Genomic DNA, 18,316 nt, shown 5'->3' with positions numbered 1-18,316 from the left:
GTGGCGCAGTGGTTGAGAGTCCGCCTGCCGATGCAGGGGACACAGGTTCGTGTCCCGGTCCGGGAAGATCCCACACGCCGTGGAGCGGCTGGGCCCGTGAGCCATGGCCGCTGAGCCTGCGCATCCGGAGCCTGTGCTCCTCAACGGGAGAGGCCACAACAGTGAGAAGCCCGCGTACTGCAAAAAAAAAAAAAAAATTTCTTTTCTAGTGGACCCATATGTTGGATTGCTTCAATTTTTCATGACTCTTTGGGGACCCAGTTTTCTCTAAATGGTTATCTGCCCTTTACTTTTGTCCTTGTATTAGTGGGAGAGTAATCGAAGTGAAAGGCTAAGCCATAGGCCAAATGGTTCAGAATAAGCCATGAGAAAGGCTGGAATAATGAGTTGGAAAAGATATACCGTAGACTTATGGGACTTTGAGCTCAGTGGAATCATAGAGGTCATCTAACCCAACATTCTCAATTAAAGATGAAACTGAAGCTCAGAGAAATAAAATGATTTGCTCAAGGATACCTCTAGTAAATGACAGGACCAAGATGAAGCACCTTTCCACTAAATTTTACTGACTTCCTTCAGTGGTGTAATAGAAAGAGTTCTTGACCAGGAAAGCATGGTTAGTCATCCCCAGGAAGGTGTCAGGGACTGAGATTGATAACTGTGGCATTTTATAGCATGCATCAGGGTGATTTCAGCTGCACTTTATTGTCTGCTACCACCAGGCTCTCATATAGAATTCCTCAGTTTTTTGATAAATGAAATGATATGAACCCATTTTAGGTTCTAGAGCTAAGGAGAAACATGAAGAAAGCAATTTGAGGAAGACTGCTTTAATATATGAGAGGAATTGAGTAAAAGTACTCTGTCTAAAGGCTATTCTGGTAATCTGTGTGGGAGGTGGTGGCTTGGAATAGAATGGTGGCAGTGCTGAAGGAAAGGAAAAGATGGACTTAGGACGTTCTGAATTGAGAATGTAAAGGAGACTTGGTGACTGATTGAATTTAGAATGAATGAATAAATAAATAAATATAAAAACAGGCTTTGTAAACTAGAGAGGTTTGAAAGGAGACCTGATACAAAGAGCAGATGATATGTTTAAGGTGGTTAGCAGATGTTAAGTCAGCTGTCAGCCACCTTGGGCTGGGGCCCCAGTGAGAAATGTGGATTGGAGAGGTAGAGCACACATGTGAGAGTGGATGCTATGAGAGAAATGAGAATGGCAGAGGAAAAGAAAGAAAATTGAACTTTTATAATTTGTTATAGTGAGTGGAACAAGAGAGAAAAATAAAAGAGAAAAGAACCCAGGTAGAAAACTAGGAGATTACAAGGTCACAAACTCCAGGGAGGATGTTGTTAGTGATACTAAGTATAGCCAAAAGGTTAAGGATAATGAGGAGTTAAACTCCTTCCAGTTTATTTATTTATTTATTTATTTTTTGCGGTACGCGGGCCTCTCACTGCTGTGGCCTCCCCCGTTGCGGAGCACAGGCTCCAGACGCACAGGCTCCAGACGCGCAGGCTCAGCGGCCATGGCTCACGGGCCCAGCTGCTCCGCGGCATGTGGGATCTTCCCGGACTGGGTCACGAACCTGTGTCCCCTGCATCGGCAGGCGGACTCTCAACCACTGCACCACCAGGGAAGCCCCAGTTTATTTTTAACAGGGGAAGGGTGTCATTAGTGAAGCTAGCTGAAAAGTTATAATTAGTGTCATGAACAGTTTTACAACTCTTGTAATTTCCCTTTCCGTTTAATTTTTTCATTCCAGACTGTGATAGATGCCAACATTTTCCCAGCCCTCATTAGTATATTACAAACTGCTGAGTTTCGGACAAGGAAAGAAGCAGCTTGGGCCATCACAAATGCAACTTCTGGAGGATCAGCTGAACAGATCAAGTAAGTACTAGCCAAGTAGTATCTTGTAAATTAAAGGAAAATTACTGTCTCCCAATTAAGAATGCTCAACTCTAGCCTCTTGGAAGATTGTTCTCAGTTTCATAATTAGACTCAAGCGTATATTTGATTCCTTATATCGCTCCCATTCTCTGTTGCTGAAGATAATTCTGGGATGTGAGAGGGAAGGCATATTTGAGGTTTGAGGCGATTGAAATACTTATAGGGGTGGCTTGAGCCTACTCTCAAGCTGCTTGATTAAAAACATCTTGGGTAGTCTAGAAGGTTACTTGTAGAATTCTTAGAGTCTAACTTTAATAGCTAACTCTTGCTATTTCTAGTTTAGATGTCTTAATAGTAGAATTGGACAGACTTGAAAGAGATGTATTGATATGCCTTAAAATAAAGTGCCAAATTTAGTAGAGGCAGGTCTCCTAAAGGACTATGTTATTCAGTAAAGGGAGAGGTCTGTGTATTAGCTTGAGACTTAAATGGCCCCTAGGGCAGCAACTTATAATCTTAATGGCTAGAGTAGGCATAAATATGGATAGGAATCAATTCCTCAAAGGAACATCATATAATCAGATGGTTAATTGTGGATATATACAGTATTTCAGATAGAAAAAAAAAAGAAGAATGGAACCTAGACTCTTAGCCTGCCTTAAGATTCTCTGGGGAATTCAAATGAGAATATGGTTACCAATGAGTGTTAAAGCATTTAACCCCTTCTATATATGTAGTAATATGGGGGAAGCATAGCTACTTCTGATATTGTTGCTTTGTGGGTTAAATGCAGGTGCTCAACCAGTGCTGATTTTTTAGTGCTCTGTTGGGAATTTCAACATGAGAAGGTAAAGTAGTCCTAAGATTTCAGAAACTGATCAGAAAATAAGATTACAGAAAATAAGTATGTACCTGAAATAATACAACTTAAATAGATTAACACATGCAGTAGCTATTTCGGTGAAGTTCATCATGGATAGGTTAGCCAAGGAGGACTTCAAGTGGTCTTCAGAGCACATTTGTAGGGGATTGGGTCTTTTTTAACCTCCAGAGTTCGGTCTGGGGTAGTATGATTTTTAAGTATGCCACCACCAGATGGCAGTAATATGAAGTAATATAGAAGTTATTAGAACAGTTGATGGTTGTCTTATGTTCAAATTCAGATTTATAATCATTGTCACTATATTTTATACCAAATATGTTTTCTTAATTGAAATAGTGAAACTGTACAGGTACATATTTTAAAGACATTTTAAAATACTATGGTATCTTTCATCAGAAAGTATTCAGGGGTATTTTGCTCTGTTAGAGAGGAATGGAATGCCTACTATCCCTTTTTACAATTCAGCATAGCTATTTATAATAATAGAGTTAATTATCAGTCTCCTAGCAGTTTTTTATTAACTGGGTAAAGAGTTATCTTGAAAGATTATTATAAAACTATTATGGTCCAAATTATAGAAAATAAGCTGTCTTTATTACTGATAAAAGACATCTGTGTGGCTTCTGCTTATTGTTGAGAAGACAAGATTTAGATGCAAGAACCAGTTAGAATAACTTAGGAAGTACTCATAATTTTAGGTTAAATATAATCAAATGCTAATACATACTACAGTTCTTAAAAATGAAGGATAAAGAATGTTGCCTGGAATTAAAGTTTCATGAAAGAGATGAAACTTGACATTTGGGTAGAGATTTGGCAGTTTTGGAGGAGAGACAATAGCATGAGGGAATATGCACAGTAAATGTTATTGGAAGAGGCAAATCAATCTTGCTATAGGTTATTCTGTGCAGGGATGAGGAAATAAGTAATTGATGGACTTTGAAAACTGGGATGAAGGCCTTAATCTTGGGAAGCAGGGAAGTCCCAAGAACATAGTGTTTTGAGGAGAGGAAAGAGAGCAATTAAGATGCCATTGCAGTAGTTTAGTATACTGTGATGGCCAGAATTAAGGTAATAGCTGTAGGGACTTCCCTGGTGGTCCAGTGGTTAAGACTCCATGCTTCCACTGCAGAGGGCACGGGTTTGATTCCTGGTCGGGCAACTAAGATCCCGCATGCTGCCAGGTGTGGCAAAAAAAAAGTGTTGTAGCATGAGGTATGGGTCTAGATATGGGAAATAACGATCTGTAGGATTTGGTGGCAGGTTAACAGATTGCAAAGGAAAGGAAAGAGCCAAAGATGACCGGAGAAAAAGGTGGTGCTGTTGATAAAATTAGGACCCAGAAGAAGCAAAATCCTGTTTGAGAGAGATGGCTTTATTTATTTAATTTTGGCTGCGTTGGGTCTTTGTTGCTGCGTGTGGGCTTTCTCTAGTCGTGGTGAGCGGGGGCTACTCTTTGTTGTGGTGCGAGGGCTTCTCATTGTGGTGGCCTCTCTTGTTGCGGAGCATGGGCTCTAGGTGTGTGGGCTTCGGTAGTTGTGGCATGTGGGCTCAGTAGTTGTGGCTTGCGGGCTCTAGAGTGCAGGCTCAGCAGTTGTGGCGCACGGGCTTAGTTGCTCCACGGCATGTGGGATCTTCCCGGACCAGGGCTTGAACCTGTGTCCTCTGCATTGGCCGGCGGATTCTTAACCACTGCGCCACCAGGGAAGTTCCGAGAGAGATGGTTTAAGACACAGTGAGTTTGTTTTTCATCAGAAGAAATATTTGAGAAATATAATTCACTTTTCCAGATAGTAAATTCTAGTGGACTAAATTTCCTTACCCAGAAAATTTTCTTAATGGAAGCCTTTTCTGCCACAAAAGCCAGCTAGCGTCAGTGACCAGTGATTGCTTTATCCAAGTGTTTGAAATACACCACCCATTGGAGCCAGTTCCAGACTTTAACCATAGAATTGTGCCTGTATTCCAGTCATCTTTTCAAGTCTTCAGACTTTCCTGAGGACATACTTCTTGCAGTGCTTTTCTCAAAGTAACATGACTTTCCAACTCCTATACAGCCCAGGTCCTCTGATGACCTGTTTTGCTTTTTGGTGCAAATTACTATCTTTGGAGAAACTTGCATCAGTAGTGAAATACCACTATGGTGGTCTTAAATCTCCAAAGATGAGTGGTTGCATCAGAAAACAGGACCTTGAATTCCTCTGATCTTGTAAGGAGGTATAATTTAAGTGGCTAGAATTGGGAACCCAAAACTCATTTAATGAACTGTGCCATAATAATAATAATACCATATTTTTGCAAATATAAAACCTCACATCTTCAAAACTCTGGATTTACTTATTAGCACTTTTTTTTTTTTTTTGCGGTACGCGGGCCTCTCACTGTTGTGGCCTCTCCCATTGCGGAGTACAGGCTCCAACGCGCAGACTCAGTGGCCATGGCTCACGGGCCCAGCCGCTCCGCGGCACGTGGGATCTTCCCAGACCGGGGCACGAACCCGTGTACCCTGCATCGGCAGGCGGACTCTCAACCACTGCACCACCAGGGAAGCCCTTATTAGCACATTTTTGGGTAGAGTTTTTCAATAAGAAAGTTTTAGTCAGTATTTATTCATTTAATTATATACAAGTTCTAGAAGCTTTCTAGAACTTAAAATTTGTTTTTAATTCTGAATCATTTTCAGAACACTGGTTTTCATAATAAAAGGTTTCACAACCAGACAGTATTACAAAAGTAAATGAGGTTTTTAAAGGCGATGTAAGGATTAGAGGTTACTGAGCCAAGCTTTCTAGATGGGAGAGAAAATCATATCAAGCATAGACCATGATGAAGTTTGCAGACAATTTGGAGATTCTGAACAAATCTCTGAAATCCAGTTGGTGTTCTATAGACTTGCCTATATAGGCCAGTGAAGTTTAAGTGTAGACATGTAAGTCATCTGTTTAATTAACTACTCTAAAATTTTGCTGGGGTTTAGTGACAGACTTAGTCTTTGATTCCCAGACTTTTCCATTTCAGGAAACTGAGGCACAGAGAGATCAGATAACTTGTCCAAAGTCATCCAGCTTTTTTTTTTTTTTTTTTTTCAAAGTCATCCAGCTTGTATGTAGCACAGCTGGGATGTTGTAGTGGTGGTTATCTCTGGGTACTTTTTATTTTTCTTTATGCTTTTCTATGTTTTTCAAATTTGCAGCAACTAACATTTATAATCTAAAGAGGCTTGGTTTTGTTTTTTTTAAGAAAAACAGTGAGAATTATGTAAATATGTTGAAGGAATGGTTAACAGTTTTTAGTGACTAGAAACTGTGGTGTAAAGGAAGGGGAAATGGTCAGAAATGGCTTCATGCCTTACCTAGTCTCTTTATGACTGACCTAGTCTATTCCTAGGACATATCATCTAAATTGTCAGTAAATATTTAAATAAAATTACACACAATACTGTTAAATTCATTCCTTTGTAAATAATAAAGCTAAATATTACATAAAACTTTTAAAAAAATTAAGCCTTTTTAAAGAACATTTTTAGATTTACAGAAAAATTTAGATAATAGAGTTCCTGTATACTTCCCTCCCTTCTAAGTTTCTTCTAGTAAAATCTTTTGCTTTAGTGTGGTTACATTTGTTATAGTTAATGAACCAGTACTGATACATTATTAGCTTAAGTTCATATTTTATATTAAGGATTATTCTTTGTGTTGTACAATTATAGGTTTTGATGAATGTTTCCACCATTGTAGTATTATTTACTGCTCTAAAAATCCCCTCTGCTTCACCTATTCATCACTACTCCCTTACTTCCATCCCTCAAATCCCTGGCAACCACTATTCTATTGCCTTTATAAAAGTTTTCTGTTTTCCAGAATGTCATATAGTATGGAGTCTTTTCAGACTAGCTTCTTTCACTTAGCAATATGCATTTAGGGTTCCTTCACATCTTTTCATGGCTTGATAGCTCATTTTATTTCTTTTTATCACTGAATAATATTCCATTGTCTGAATGCACTACAGTTTATTCAGTCACCTATTGAAGGACATTTTGGTTGCTTCTAGTTTTTGGCAGTTAGGAATAAAGCTCCTGTAAATAATTCTTGTACAGGTTTTTGTGTGGACATAAATTTTCATCTCAATTGGGTAAACGTCTAGGAGTGTGATTGCTGGATCATATGGAAAGCTTTGTTAAAAAACCAAAAACAAAAACCTGCCAAGCTGTTTTTCCAAGTGGTTATCATATTTTGCATTCCCACCAGCAAAAAAAATGAGAGTTGTTTCTCCACATCCTTACCAGTGTTTGGTATTGTCAGTGTTTTGGATTTTAGCCATTTTAATAGATGTGTAGGGGCATCATTGTTTTGATTTGCAGTTCCTGAATGACATATGATGTTGTGTCTTTTCATATGCTTTTTTGCCATCAGTATATCTTTGTTGAGATCTTTTGCCCATTCTTAAATTCTGTTTTCTTATCTTTGAGTTTTAAGAGTTCTTTGTACACAGTAGAATTGGCTTGTTGGGCTTGTGCCGGCGCTGGCTTTAGCACCAAGTGTGTCCTGTTTCAGAGGTGTGGTTACCTATAGAAACAAAAATGAAATTAATCAAAACTATACTATTTTGAAGAATCACTCATAGTCAAAGTAAGAGTATTCCAGTTTCTTCGAGTCTAATAATTGTGGAGGGAAAAAAAATGGTGATGGTGCCAGAGAACTGTTTTTTTTAAAAATTTATTTGTAGCTTTTTTTGACAAGGTGTAGGTTGTATGGTTGAATGGGTGCCTACTTTTATTTCTACAGTGAATTTGAGGATTTCCCTCCTACCAATTTCATAGAAGTTTTATGAAATGAAAAGCTTTGTTTGACTAAATTGTTCTTTGTATTAATTTAGGTACCTCGTAGAACTGGGCTGTATCAAGCCACTCTGTGATCTCCTCACAGTCATGGACTCTAAGATTGTACAGGTTGCCCTAAATGGCTTGGAAAATATCCTGAGGCTTGGAGAACAAGAAGCCAAAAGGAATGGCACTGGCATTAATCCTTACTGTGCTTTGATTGAAGAAGCTTATGGTAAGATAGATTGTTTAATAGATGTCCTGAAATTATTTTTTTCCTTTTTCTCCATGCTTTTCTGGCTTGTCTACACCTGTCATTAGCAAACTCATACAAAAAAGTTGTTCTCTTATGAGTAATATTTAGTATGCAGAATTGGAAAAGAAGATGCATTGTAGATGTGAAGAGAAGCAAGTACCCTTTTAAGTTGAGCCCTTTTTACACTGGGCTGTTAGGATCTTCCATTCCCTGACTCTGCTTGCCATTGTGGGTACTTCTGTATTCTTACTAGTCCATCTGAGCCTCAAGAGCATCCATATCTACTGTAGACAATGCCCGACTCCACTCCTTTTCTCTTGTAAGATTTTAGAGTTCTGATTTTGAGTTGCATCCCCCAATTCCTGTGTTCCTAAAGTGTTCTTGACTGTAAACTCTAAGAGTTTCATTAGAAACAGTAGAGTCACTATCTGCTGTTTGGTTTCCTCATTCTTCCAATCTCAGTTCTAACTGTACTCTTAATCACTGGTTTACCACTGTACTTTAAAACTTCTAAGTTCCCTAAGTGATTTTAATGCATAGCCAGGATTGAAAACCACTGCTCTAGGGTTTGTTTATTCCTAAAATTGGAATTAGGGATCATAGGGCACATTCATCTTCAAATTTATCAGATAATGCAGAATTGTTTTCCAAAATGACTTTAACAGTTTACCATTTTTTAAAGGCCTGATTATAAAAACTATATTCCTGCTTAGTGTAAGAAATTTTGAAATGTATGAAAAGACAAATGTTCCTCTACCCAGATCTTTTGCCATAGGAGAGAACTTTTGTTAATTTTTGGGTGTGTGTGTGTGTGTGTGTGTGTGTGTATATATATATATAAAAATATGGATACATATATGAATATGTATTTTTTTCTTCTGAGCAGTGTTAACATTTATTTCCAGTATCGCTGTAGCAGTTAGATTGCTTATGGCTATAGGTAAAAGAAAGCCTAGCTCAGATGTGCTTAAACTTAATAAAGGGAGGAGTATGTGTTGGCTAATTGTTCTGGTTAGACTTCTTAGTTTAAGCAATAGAAATTGATTCTGATTGATTTAAGGATATTACACATGTGTTGAAATGATATTGGATAGCTCAAGGCCTAGGTAGATAGAACCAGAGCAAAGAATAAATTAGGCCACAGACACAGTCCAATAGGAAAACTTCTGTTCCTGGCCTTGGGCACAGGATGATGTGACTGTTATGGAAACTGCTGCTTCTGGGGACTGGCTGTTTCTTGCACACATGTTTAAGATGTCAGTTTGCAATAGTATTATTCAGATGTAATCCCAGCAATGTTTTCTATGTTGCTGCAAGATGCTTATGAGATACAGAGAATCTTCCTTTTATGTCAAGGAAAGAGACATGGCAAAATATAGTTTTATTAGAATTTCCAACAGATATACAACAGATTTTTTTTTTTAATTCTTCATTCTAGGTCTGGATAAAATTGAATTCTTACAGAGTCATGAAAACCAAGAGATCTACCAGAAGGCCTTTGATCTCATTGAGCATTACTTCGGGACCGAGGATGAAGACAGCAGCATTGCACCCCAGGTTGACCTTAGCCAGCAGCAGTACATCTTCCAGCAGTGTGAGGCACCTATGGAAGGTTTCCAGCTTTGAAGCAATACTCTGCTTTCATGTCCCCGTGTCAGACCAGGCTACCCAGTCGAGTCCTCTTGTGGAGCCCACAGTCCTCATGGAGCTAACTTCTCAAATGTTTTCCATAATACTGTTTGCGCTCATTTGCTTGCCTTGCGCACCTGCTCTCTTACACACATCTGGAAAACCTCTGGCTCTCTGTGGTGGAATACCCTTCTAATAAAAGGGTAACCAGAACGGCCCGCTCTCTTATGGAAAACCCCTAGGCTGTGGAGATCCGCACTTATATATTATAGAGTCATGGGAATATACACATAATAATGTGGCTCCCTTTTTTTTTTTTCTGGGGGAAAAAAGAGGACTCCTCATTCCCTTTAATGTGGGAAAAAATACATTAAAAGATGAGACTAAACCTTTATCTTGAATTTCACACAAGTACTTGCAACAAGGGAGATGTTTAGACCTGTTATGTACTTCAGAGTACTTTTCATGAGTTCTTCCACAGTGAACCCTTGGATTACCTGGTGGCTTTTTCTAGCCAAATTTGCATTAATCCTTACTGAGATTGGATGGTTTTCTTTCCTCTGTTGGCGCCATTCTCCACAGATATTCAACCATCCGCTCCCTCACCTTCAGCCTTCAGTGAATGTGCTTTCTAGTTGTCAGGAATGCTGAAGAATTAACACTTTGACTCTTAAATGTGATACTGGTTTGAAGATTCCCTTAGAGCAAAAAGGAGAGGGGCACATATTAATTTGTATGGCTACTGCTTCTCTTTGGTCTTATGTGTCTTAGGATTTGGAAGTGGTTCAATTCTATTGCTGGTATGAAGACTTAGAATCCTTAGTGATCGAAACCGTATCCTGTAATTCAATAAACAAGTTAAAAACAAATAGAAAAAAAAAAGCCCTCTGATTTTCCCAAACTTAACCAGTGTGACTAGAGGCTGTGTTTCTGCATTAAAACAAATGTTTCAGGCTTTGTGGTCCTGATCAAGGTCCTCATTAAATTGGAGTTCACCCTAGGTGCTTTTCCCCTCTGTGACTGGCAAGTAACACATGCTTTTAAAGGTTACTTAGGGAATTCTTTTTTTTTTTCCCTTAGTTGGGTGCAGCTGGATTCTAATGTATTCATGCTGCACATAAGTAACATCTTTATCTTAAATAACCATCTTCTGGACATGACCTGTTTAACCCAAATAAGGGCAGTGATCTTTTTCTTATAACCTCATTGTTCCCTAATCATTTCATTTCATCTTCTACTAGTACTACCCAGTCAAGTCCCCTCCATAAAATAAAAACAGTTCTACCTTCTGGCTCATTTAATGATGACTGCAATCTCTACCTGCAAATGGCGCTTCCAGTACTGTCTTCAGTGATCCACACTTGTGCTCAGACTGGAATGAAAAAATAAGCTTAATTGCCAAGAGAACTGCAACTGAGTTCAATATGACTTCTTGGTGCTAGTTGGCCATCTTGACTCAATGTTGGGATATATTATCAGAGAAGATTTTTTGTTGATGTGCTGTTCAAAATGAATTCTGAAGGAAAAGTTGCTCACTTTTTCAGAGAATATCCTTTTATTAAACCTCTTTAATTTTGTCCTCTTCTAGAATTCATTATAACCCCAAAGCATAACTATTTGGAAGTTCCCCTGGCAAGCTGTTATGTCTCTGGTAAATCCTGCTGAACTTTAGGGACATTCAGAGCTTTCATACCTCATCATGTTATTTAAGCAGCCAACTTACGTGATCTGATTTAAACTTTAAAAAATCCACTTCATTCAAAGTAGAAAGATACAAAAACAGAGGACATTTATCAGCCAAGCGTGTGATGCATTTTTTGCATCTAGTCTGTAACTGTGTCTATGCTCTGGATGGATACCGTCTGATGTCTGTCTGTTATTGATGGAGCAGCCACGCAAAACTAGTCAACTCCCATCTATAACTGTTACTTTTTCTAGTGCTGCTTTGTGCTGAAAGAACATTTTAGTTTACTGCACTTGACCTGTAAAAGACTTTGATTCTTTGTAATTTTAGGGACAAATTAGGTGGTTAATTTAAAGAAAAACTTTCAATGTTGCCTTTACATCACATTAAAATATAACTTCTTTCAGAAGGGTAATATAAACACTGATTCATAGTAAAAATCTTGTTTTTAGCTTTGACTTTTTCGTGGCTGAGTTTTTTTAAATTGTAAATTACTGGTAACACATTTCTCTAGGATGTTTTAAATCATGTACCTTCTATTGGATAATTTTAAAAATTTCAGCTCATTTTGATAAACCAATTTGAATGGAAAAAATATAAAACAAAATTATTTCCCCAAGTTAGCAAGAAGAGCATACATTGGGAATTTTTGCTAGCAATTGCAGGTGTCTCAATGAATGAATTAAAACAAAGAAAGTCCATTTAACTAATGTGGTCTATTTTCTGTCTATAACAAGAGGAATTTATCTTGCTCCTATCCTAGAAGTTCATGAGCCATGAGATAACGAGCTAATTTTTTGCAATGAATTTTTTTAATATAAAAGTTGGAATTGATAAAAAGTTAAATCCCAGCATAATTGTTGTAACTGATAAAGCAGCCTTTTTGGTAATAGGATGACATTTAGGAGGTAGCTGTTAAGTCCTATTTTTAGTTCTCTACTTGGCAGATTGTATCAATTTACTTTATTGTATAATCTTATCACTAAGATGTTACTTATTACAAAAAAAGCATGCTAATTTCAACACAGGAAAACTCTTCTGTAGTTTAATATACTGATGGGGTGGGGGTGGGAAGTGGCTTGATTTTACTTTCCTTTCCTTTTCTTCTTCCTCCAAACTTTCAAAGTGTATTCTTTGAAATGAGAACTTCAGTGGGAAAAAAAGCATTGATAACATTTGGGATGTAAAGGCACTTTGTATCTGAAGGACCAGGAGGTAGATAACGGCCAGATTGAGAGACACCAAAAAAGGTAAAGATGATAGATACGAAGAATGGTGAGAATTAGGAGACAGAGTTCTCCATGGAACACTTTTAATTCATGTTGTCACTAAGTAATTAGAACCCTTTTAAACTTAACTTATATCAGCTGTACTGTTTTCGAAAATTCTATTGCCCTAGGATTGTTCCTTCCATCTGCCAGATAAAGCTGAATGGGATCTGGGTCATTTTTCATCGTTATTGTTACAGATATAAACTTTAACAGTTATCCCATAATAAATCTGAATTATTCCAGATTGTTGCTGACTTTGCATAAGGAAAAATATGTAGTATATTTTATTAATCAAACTTTGTCAACTATCCTTTGTTGTACATGGCCACCCACGGGCAACTATGAATTTACTTCTCTAGTGCTAAATAAATATTTCAGTTATTTAATACCCCAATTTGGGGTTGCATTATGAAAGAGTTTTCCTCAGGTTGAAGAATTTTTCTTTCTCGCTAATGAATTTTGTGAACATTTTTATATCAATAGGCAAGTCATTATAGCTGTTTAAGGGCTTGGGGCTTTTTACATATATTAGAAATTGTGATGTCTAAGGGTGATTTTCACTCAAGAAAAGGGATCCACTTTTAGAAAGAGGTATTATTTGCTTTTCATATTTATTTACTATGTTCTACCTCCTACATTCCAAAATTTGCTCATTTGCAGAGACAGGTATACATATATATGGAAGTCTCAAATCTGAATTTTTTGCCATCTGAAGTTAACAGAACCATTTTCTTCTGTTGTGAGGTGAGCAGAGTAAATATATATCTACCCCGCTGGGAAATATTCTTGGCTATCTTTTTCTATCATCAACAGTTAAAGTTACGTATATATCTTTAAGAAGCTAAAGTAATTGAAGGCAGATGTAGTACTACTAGTACAGTAAGTCTGCTCTAACTTGGAGAATATTCTGTAACATGCTTTATTGTCAGAAAAGGATAGGTAGTAACAGTGGGTACCAGAGCACCAGAAGAATGTGATAAAGTAAAATAAATTATATGCTGATTCTGAAAATATCAGATTGCTACTGGACATAAAATTCATCTGGAAGTTTTGGGGTAATAAGAAAGGATTAAGGGTAGATGAAGTTCCATTCTGTTTTCAGCTAGGGGTAGACAAGGAAGTCCCAGTCTGTTTTCCTACAGGTCACATAAAGGCAACTAGTCGTTATTTGAACCATTGTTGTGTTCCAGGTGCCTGGCTAAGTAAGGGCTTTCACTTTTTCTCATTTAATCCTTCAACTGCTCTTTGAGGTGGATAATTGTCATTATGTTATAGTGACAAAATCAACACTTAGGAGAATTTACTTTGCCTCAAGGTCACAGCCCTTGGACACTGTCTAAAGGTGGGGAAAAGCCCTGCAGGTTGTGTGTCTTGAAGAAAGCAGCAGTCACAGTGAGGTGTTCTGTGCCAAGAATTCCCAGAACAAGACCCAGTAACCATAGCGGGGCCAACTCTTGTTTTGTTGGGCCGTTCTTTCTCGTTCTTCCTTATCAGTCCCCTTGAAATGACTAAATCAGGTATGAATTGCTTTTAGGTTACATAATCTGGAGTGTAGACCCTCTCAGTCCAAACATCTTTCCCCTTCTGTGGTGCTAAAATTCTGTATGACCTGACAAGTTAAAAATAATATATAAATGATTGATTTTGAGTTTAGAAGCATAATGGCTAAACTCAGAAACATGTTTCCATTCAACAAACTCAAATGTAGGAAGTACTGACAGAGAGGGAAAGGCTTTGGAACAAAGAACGCTGCCATAGAAAGCAGTGCCATCCATGGATGTGAAGTTAACACAGCTTCCTAAAGGAGTGTCAACACAGGAGTGTCCAAAGTTTAAAAAAATGACCTTTTAATGTATGTTGTTGAGTATGTTCTGCTTACCTCGTCATTTTGACCACTCTATGTCCTTTTTCAAAGTGTTCTTACACTTTGATTTGGAATGGTTCTAATGATTCTTTGTACTTGAATGTGGTTGGTCAGGCCATGGATGAGTGCCTTGCACACAGTAGACATTCAATAAATATTAAATGACTGAAGGAATGTGCATCTATGTGATATTAGTAAAGGGTACTTGGGTACCAAAGAAAGCTCAAAGGAATTCCTTTATGCTGCTGTTTGAAACAAGGATTAGCAACTCTTTAGTGTCTCAAAATTTAAGTGTTTTATATGTAGTTCCCTTTCAGGAGACATAATTTGACCTGAAGTTTACAAAAGCAAACGCTGTCATAACACAGGTTTGTTATATTAAAGCAAACAAAAAAAAAAAAACCCCAAAAAACCCTCTGCCTTCTGAGAAAAGTTAATGGGTATATTTTACAGGGTAACTAATATATAATCAACACCATGTTTATATATACACCAGAAATAGCTCATCAGTCTCTTCTGGCATACTCTAAGAAGAAAACATTTTTTTGCCAATTATATCCAACCAATGTGGAAGTGGTGGTTGCCTTATTAGGCTATTAAATATTTTTCATTTTTACACATTATATGTATTGCTGCATGAGAATACTTTCTTTATACATTCTTCCAATTTAAGTAACAAATCAGTAGAAACAGAAAGATGTATTTATTCATTCTGTGATTGCTTCTCTACCATTTTTGACATTCCACTGACCAGGTATTTTTTCTGAAAACAAAAAATCTTAAAACAGTCTTAGTTCCTGCAGACTACACTATCATCCATAGTACACAATTGTAGGGTTTACAAGTTTATTAAAGCTACCTTAGATGACTGTTGCCCCTATTTCATTTGCCATTTTGAAAAAAAGTATTTTTTTAAAACATCTTTATTGGAGTATAATTGCCTTGCAATGGTGTGTTAGTTTCTGCTTTATAACAAAGTGAATCAGTTATACATATACATATGTTCCCGTATCTCTTCCCTCTTGCATCTCCCTCCCTCCCACCCTCCCTATCCCACCCCTCTAGGTGGTCACAAACCACCGAGCTGATCTCCCTGTGCTATGCGGCTGCTTCCCACTAGCTGTCTATTTTATGTTTGGTAGTGTATATGTCCATGCCACTCTCTCACTTCGTCTCAGCTTACCCTTCCCCCTCCCCATATCCTCAAGTCCATTCTATAGTAGGTCTGTGTCTTTATTCCCGTCTTAACCCCTAGGTTCTTCATGACCTTTTTTTTTAAAAAAAAGTATTTTTCTAATTTTAAAATCAATAATGGTCATTTCTGTGATCTTGAATGTTTTTCCAAAGAATGAAATTACTCTCTAAATTTCTTTATCTATACCCACTTAACCTGAGGAAGCCAAAGGAGCCCAGCGGGTGTCCACAATATGGATCACTGCCCTATCTAAAACACTTGGCTCCAGCATTATTTATGGGTAAGGAGAAAATAGAAACCCAGAAGACCACAGTAGTGGGGAGAGATCTGCGAAGGCTGGAGTGCAAATTAGCATACAAAGAGTGTAGAATCTTCCAAGATTAACTTCTGATAATGAGGAGAGCCCTCTTGGGAAGTCCACACTTACTGTTCTGATTTGCTGGGGGGCAGTCCCAGTTTTTAAATCAACACCTGTTAATTATTTTAGTGCCCCGTTTCACTTTAAAGAAGTCTCAGTTTAGATAAGTTGCATGGCCACCCCATAGTTAGCCCAAAGAGATGCTTGTATATTTAAATTGCTAGTGGTCTTAGGCAACTGGGTATGTATAGAGTTCTGTTATGCTTGATTTTTGAGGTCTGGATTTGGTAATCAGTTGCTACGAAGGACGTCAGTCAAGTTGTTCTTAGTATAGGAATCACTCCCAGGCCATATTTAAGGTCTGACACACATACCCACCCCCCACCCCCAATTTTTTTAGAATTAAAAAAAAATGACCCATTTGTGGCAATATTTCTACTTAGAATTGCAACTTTACTGGGTGGCAAGGAGAATAAACCTTTCAACCACAGATGAGACTTTCAGTTCTAAAACTTCTATGGGAAATTTAAAGAAACTTTAATGGGAGAGAAACTTCCAAATCCCCTATCTGGTGAAGATTAAAAGTAGCAAAAATAGAAATGATTAAAAACGGGACCGAGTAAGGAATTTTGCTTGAGAGCCCCAAATGCAAATCTCTAGTTATGGTTTCAGCCACTTTGGATTTACTTGTATCAGTATTCCCTATTCCTACACACTCCACAGTTGCTGATGCTCCCCTCCTCCCAAGGAAGTAAACTAATTCTTTGTCCTAATCCATACGGACTACAATATTAGGACTACATGTTAGTATTAGAACATGACTAATGAATAAAGATTTAACTAGTTCATAGCTTTTTCTTTACACGACTTCCTGATGCTATTCATAAAAACACTGCAGACACCAAGAAATGAATTTTAATACTGAAATCTCTCACTCAAATTTTGGGAAAATCTGACACAAAATCATTTCTGGATATTCCTGTCAACACATTGTTAATTGTGTGCCCCCTCTCTCCCTCATGCTTGTGGTATTTCTAGTGGGCTAAATATACTCCAGTACCAACACCCATCTTAGCCCTCAGACCATGTGTTTACCTTGTCTAATTGCCTTTCTTTACTCTGTTGCAAAAATACAGATTTACTTATATTCTTTGAAACAAAGCCTATGTTCTGTGAAGTGCTTTTAAATTTATTTTTTAATGAGTTATTTAGAGTGTTTCTAAGCTTCCCAGTAAAAATCACTCTAACCCTGGCAAATGGGAGGAGGAAAGGAGAGAGAGGAGGTGGAGTTTAATCAGATTAAGATAATGTATAAAAATGGATGCTTCAAACCATTTTAAAGATGCTCTTCCCATTCTCAGCACCACATTGTATTTATACTGTTAATTTGCACTAGCTAAGTCAATTCCTGTCTACATTCCAAACTAGAGTAGTACAGTCTTTAAGTAATGAGGTTTTTACTAGTTTATTCTAGGTGATCTAATTATGCTGTTGTGCCTTATAAAAGCAAGACTTTAAATTATCCCCAGTATGTACAGGACAGGAGACCCTTTATTTCCAAATGCTTTAATTGGTGACTGACAGAAAACATCATGAGACACATTTGCTTCTTCACTTCAACTGGCTACCAGGAAAACCTTTCAAACAACACTAACAGCCTCTCTTGGGCACTCTTTATTGAGCAATTACGATCGACTCTCCCTATATGTGGGTTACACATCCTCACATTCAACCAACCACAGATCAAAAATCTTCCCCCCCAAATCCTGAAAGTTCCAAAAAGCAAAACTTGAATTTGCTTCATCCTGACAACTATGTACATAGCATTTGTATTAAGTATTGTAAGTAATCTAGAGACGATTTACAGTATAGGGAAGGATGTGAGTAGGTTATATGAAAATACTCCAGCATTTTATACAAAAGACTTGAGCGTTCAGTGGATTTTGGTATTATGTGTGGCGGGGCGGGGGGGAGGGTGTCGTGGAACCAATTCCCTGTAGATACCAAGGGACAGACTATACAGGATTGGAGAAAACAGGCTTCCATTTTTGGTAAACTTATTCTTGTTTAAAGAGTAATTTACACCTGAAAAGCATCTATCCTTCACGAACTTCACAGCCACTAATCATTTCTTAAAAGTAGGGAGGGCTGGCTAAAGCCTAGTTACGAGTAACCTTACACATTTCTTAACCCATTCCACCTTTTCCGTTCCAAACACCTATGCAGATCTGAACTTTGTCTTTGGAAAATCTAAACCATAAGGAAGTGCTAAGACAAACGTCTGCTCATTTCCCCCGGCACTACCATGTCGGGCTACCTGGTGGGCACTGGCCTTTAAAGGCCCCTAACACATATTCTTTATCCTTCCCGAAACGTTTAGGGAACACTTTTTAAATCAGAAGTCTTACAATCTGGGCGTAAATTTAGCTACGTCCCCCTCGCCTACTTGCAGCCTTTCGTACC

The 18,316-nt window shown here is 37.8% G+C and overlaps 1 protein-coding gene across 1 annotated transcript in view; it reads left to right on the top strand.

Annotated features, from left to right (window-relative positions):
* The window catches only part of KPNA1 (karyopherin subunit alpha 1), a 73,377-nt gene extending 60,527 nt beyond the window's left edge, over positions 1–12,850 (top strand). The window contains exons 12-14 of the mRNA XM_027106292.1: positions 1,767–1,894; positions 7,653–7,831; positions 9,291–12,850. Of these exons, the coding sequence (XP_026962093.1) occupies positions 1,767–1,894; positions 7,653–7,831; positions 9,291–9,478 (495 nt within the window). The 3' untranslated portion in view covers positions 9,479–12,850. The remainder of the gene's footprint in view (positions 1–1,766; positions 1,895–7,652; positions 7,832–9,290) is intronic.
* Positions 12,851–18,316: the final 5,466 nt, after the last annotated feature.

Source organism: Aethalodelphis obliquidens, unplaced genomic scaffold, assembly GCF_003676395.1.
Source record: "Aethalodelphis obliquidens isolate GAN/ISIS:26980383/991018 unplaced genomic scaffold, ASM367639v1 scaffold1, whole genome shotgun sequence".
Classification (NCBI taxonomy): Eukaryota; Metazoa; Chordata; class Mammalia; order Artiodactyla; family Delphinidae; genus Aethalodelphis; species Aethalodelphis obliquidens.
This window is presented reverse-complemented; position numbering and strand designations above follow the sequence as displayed.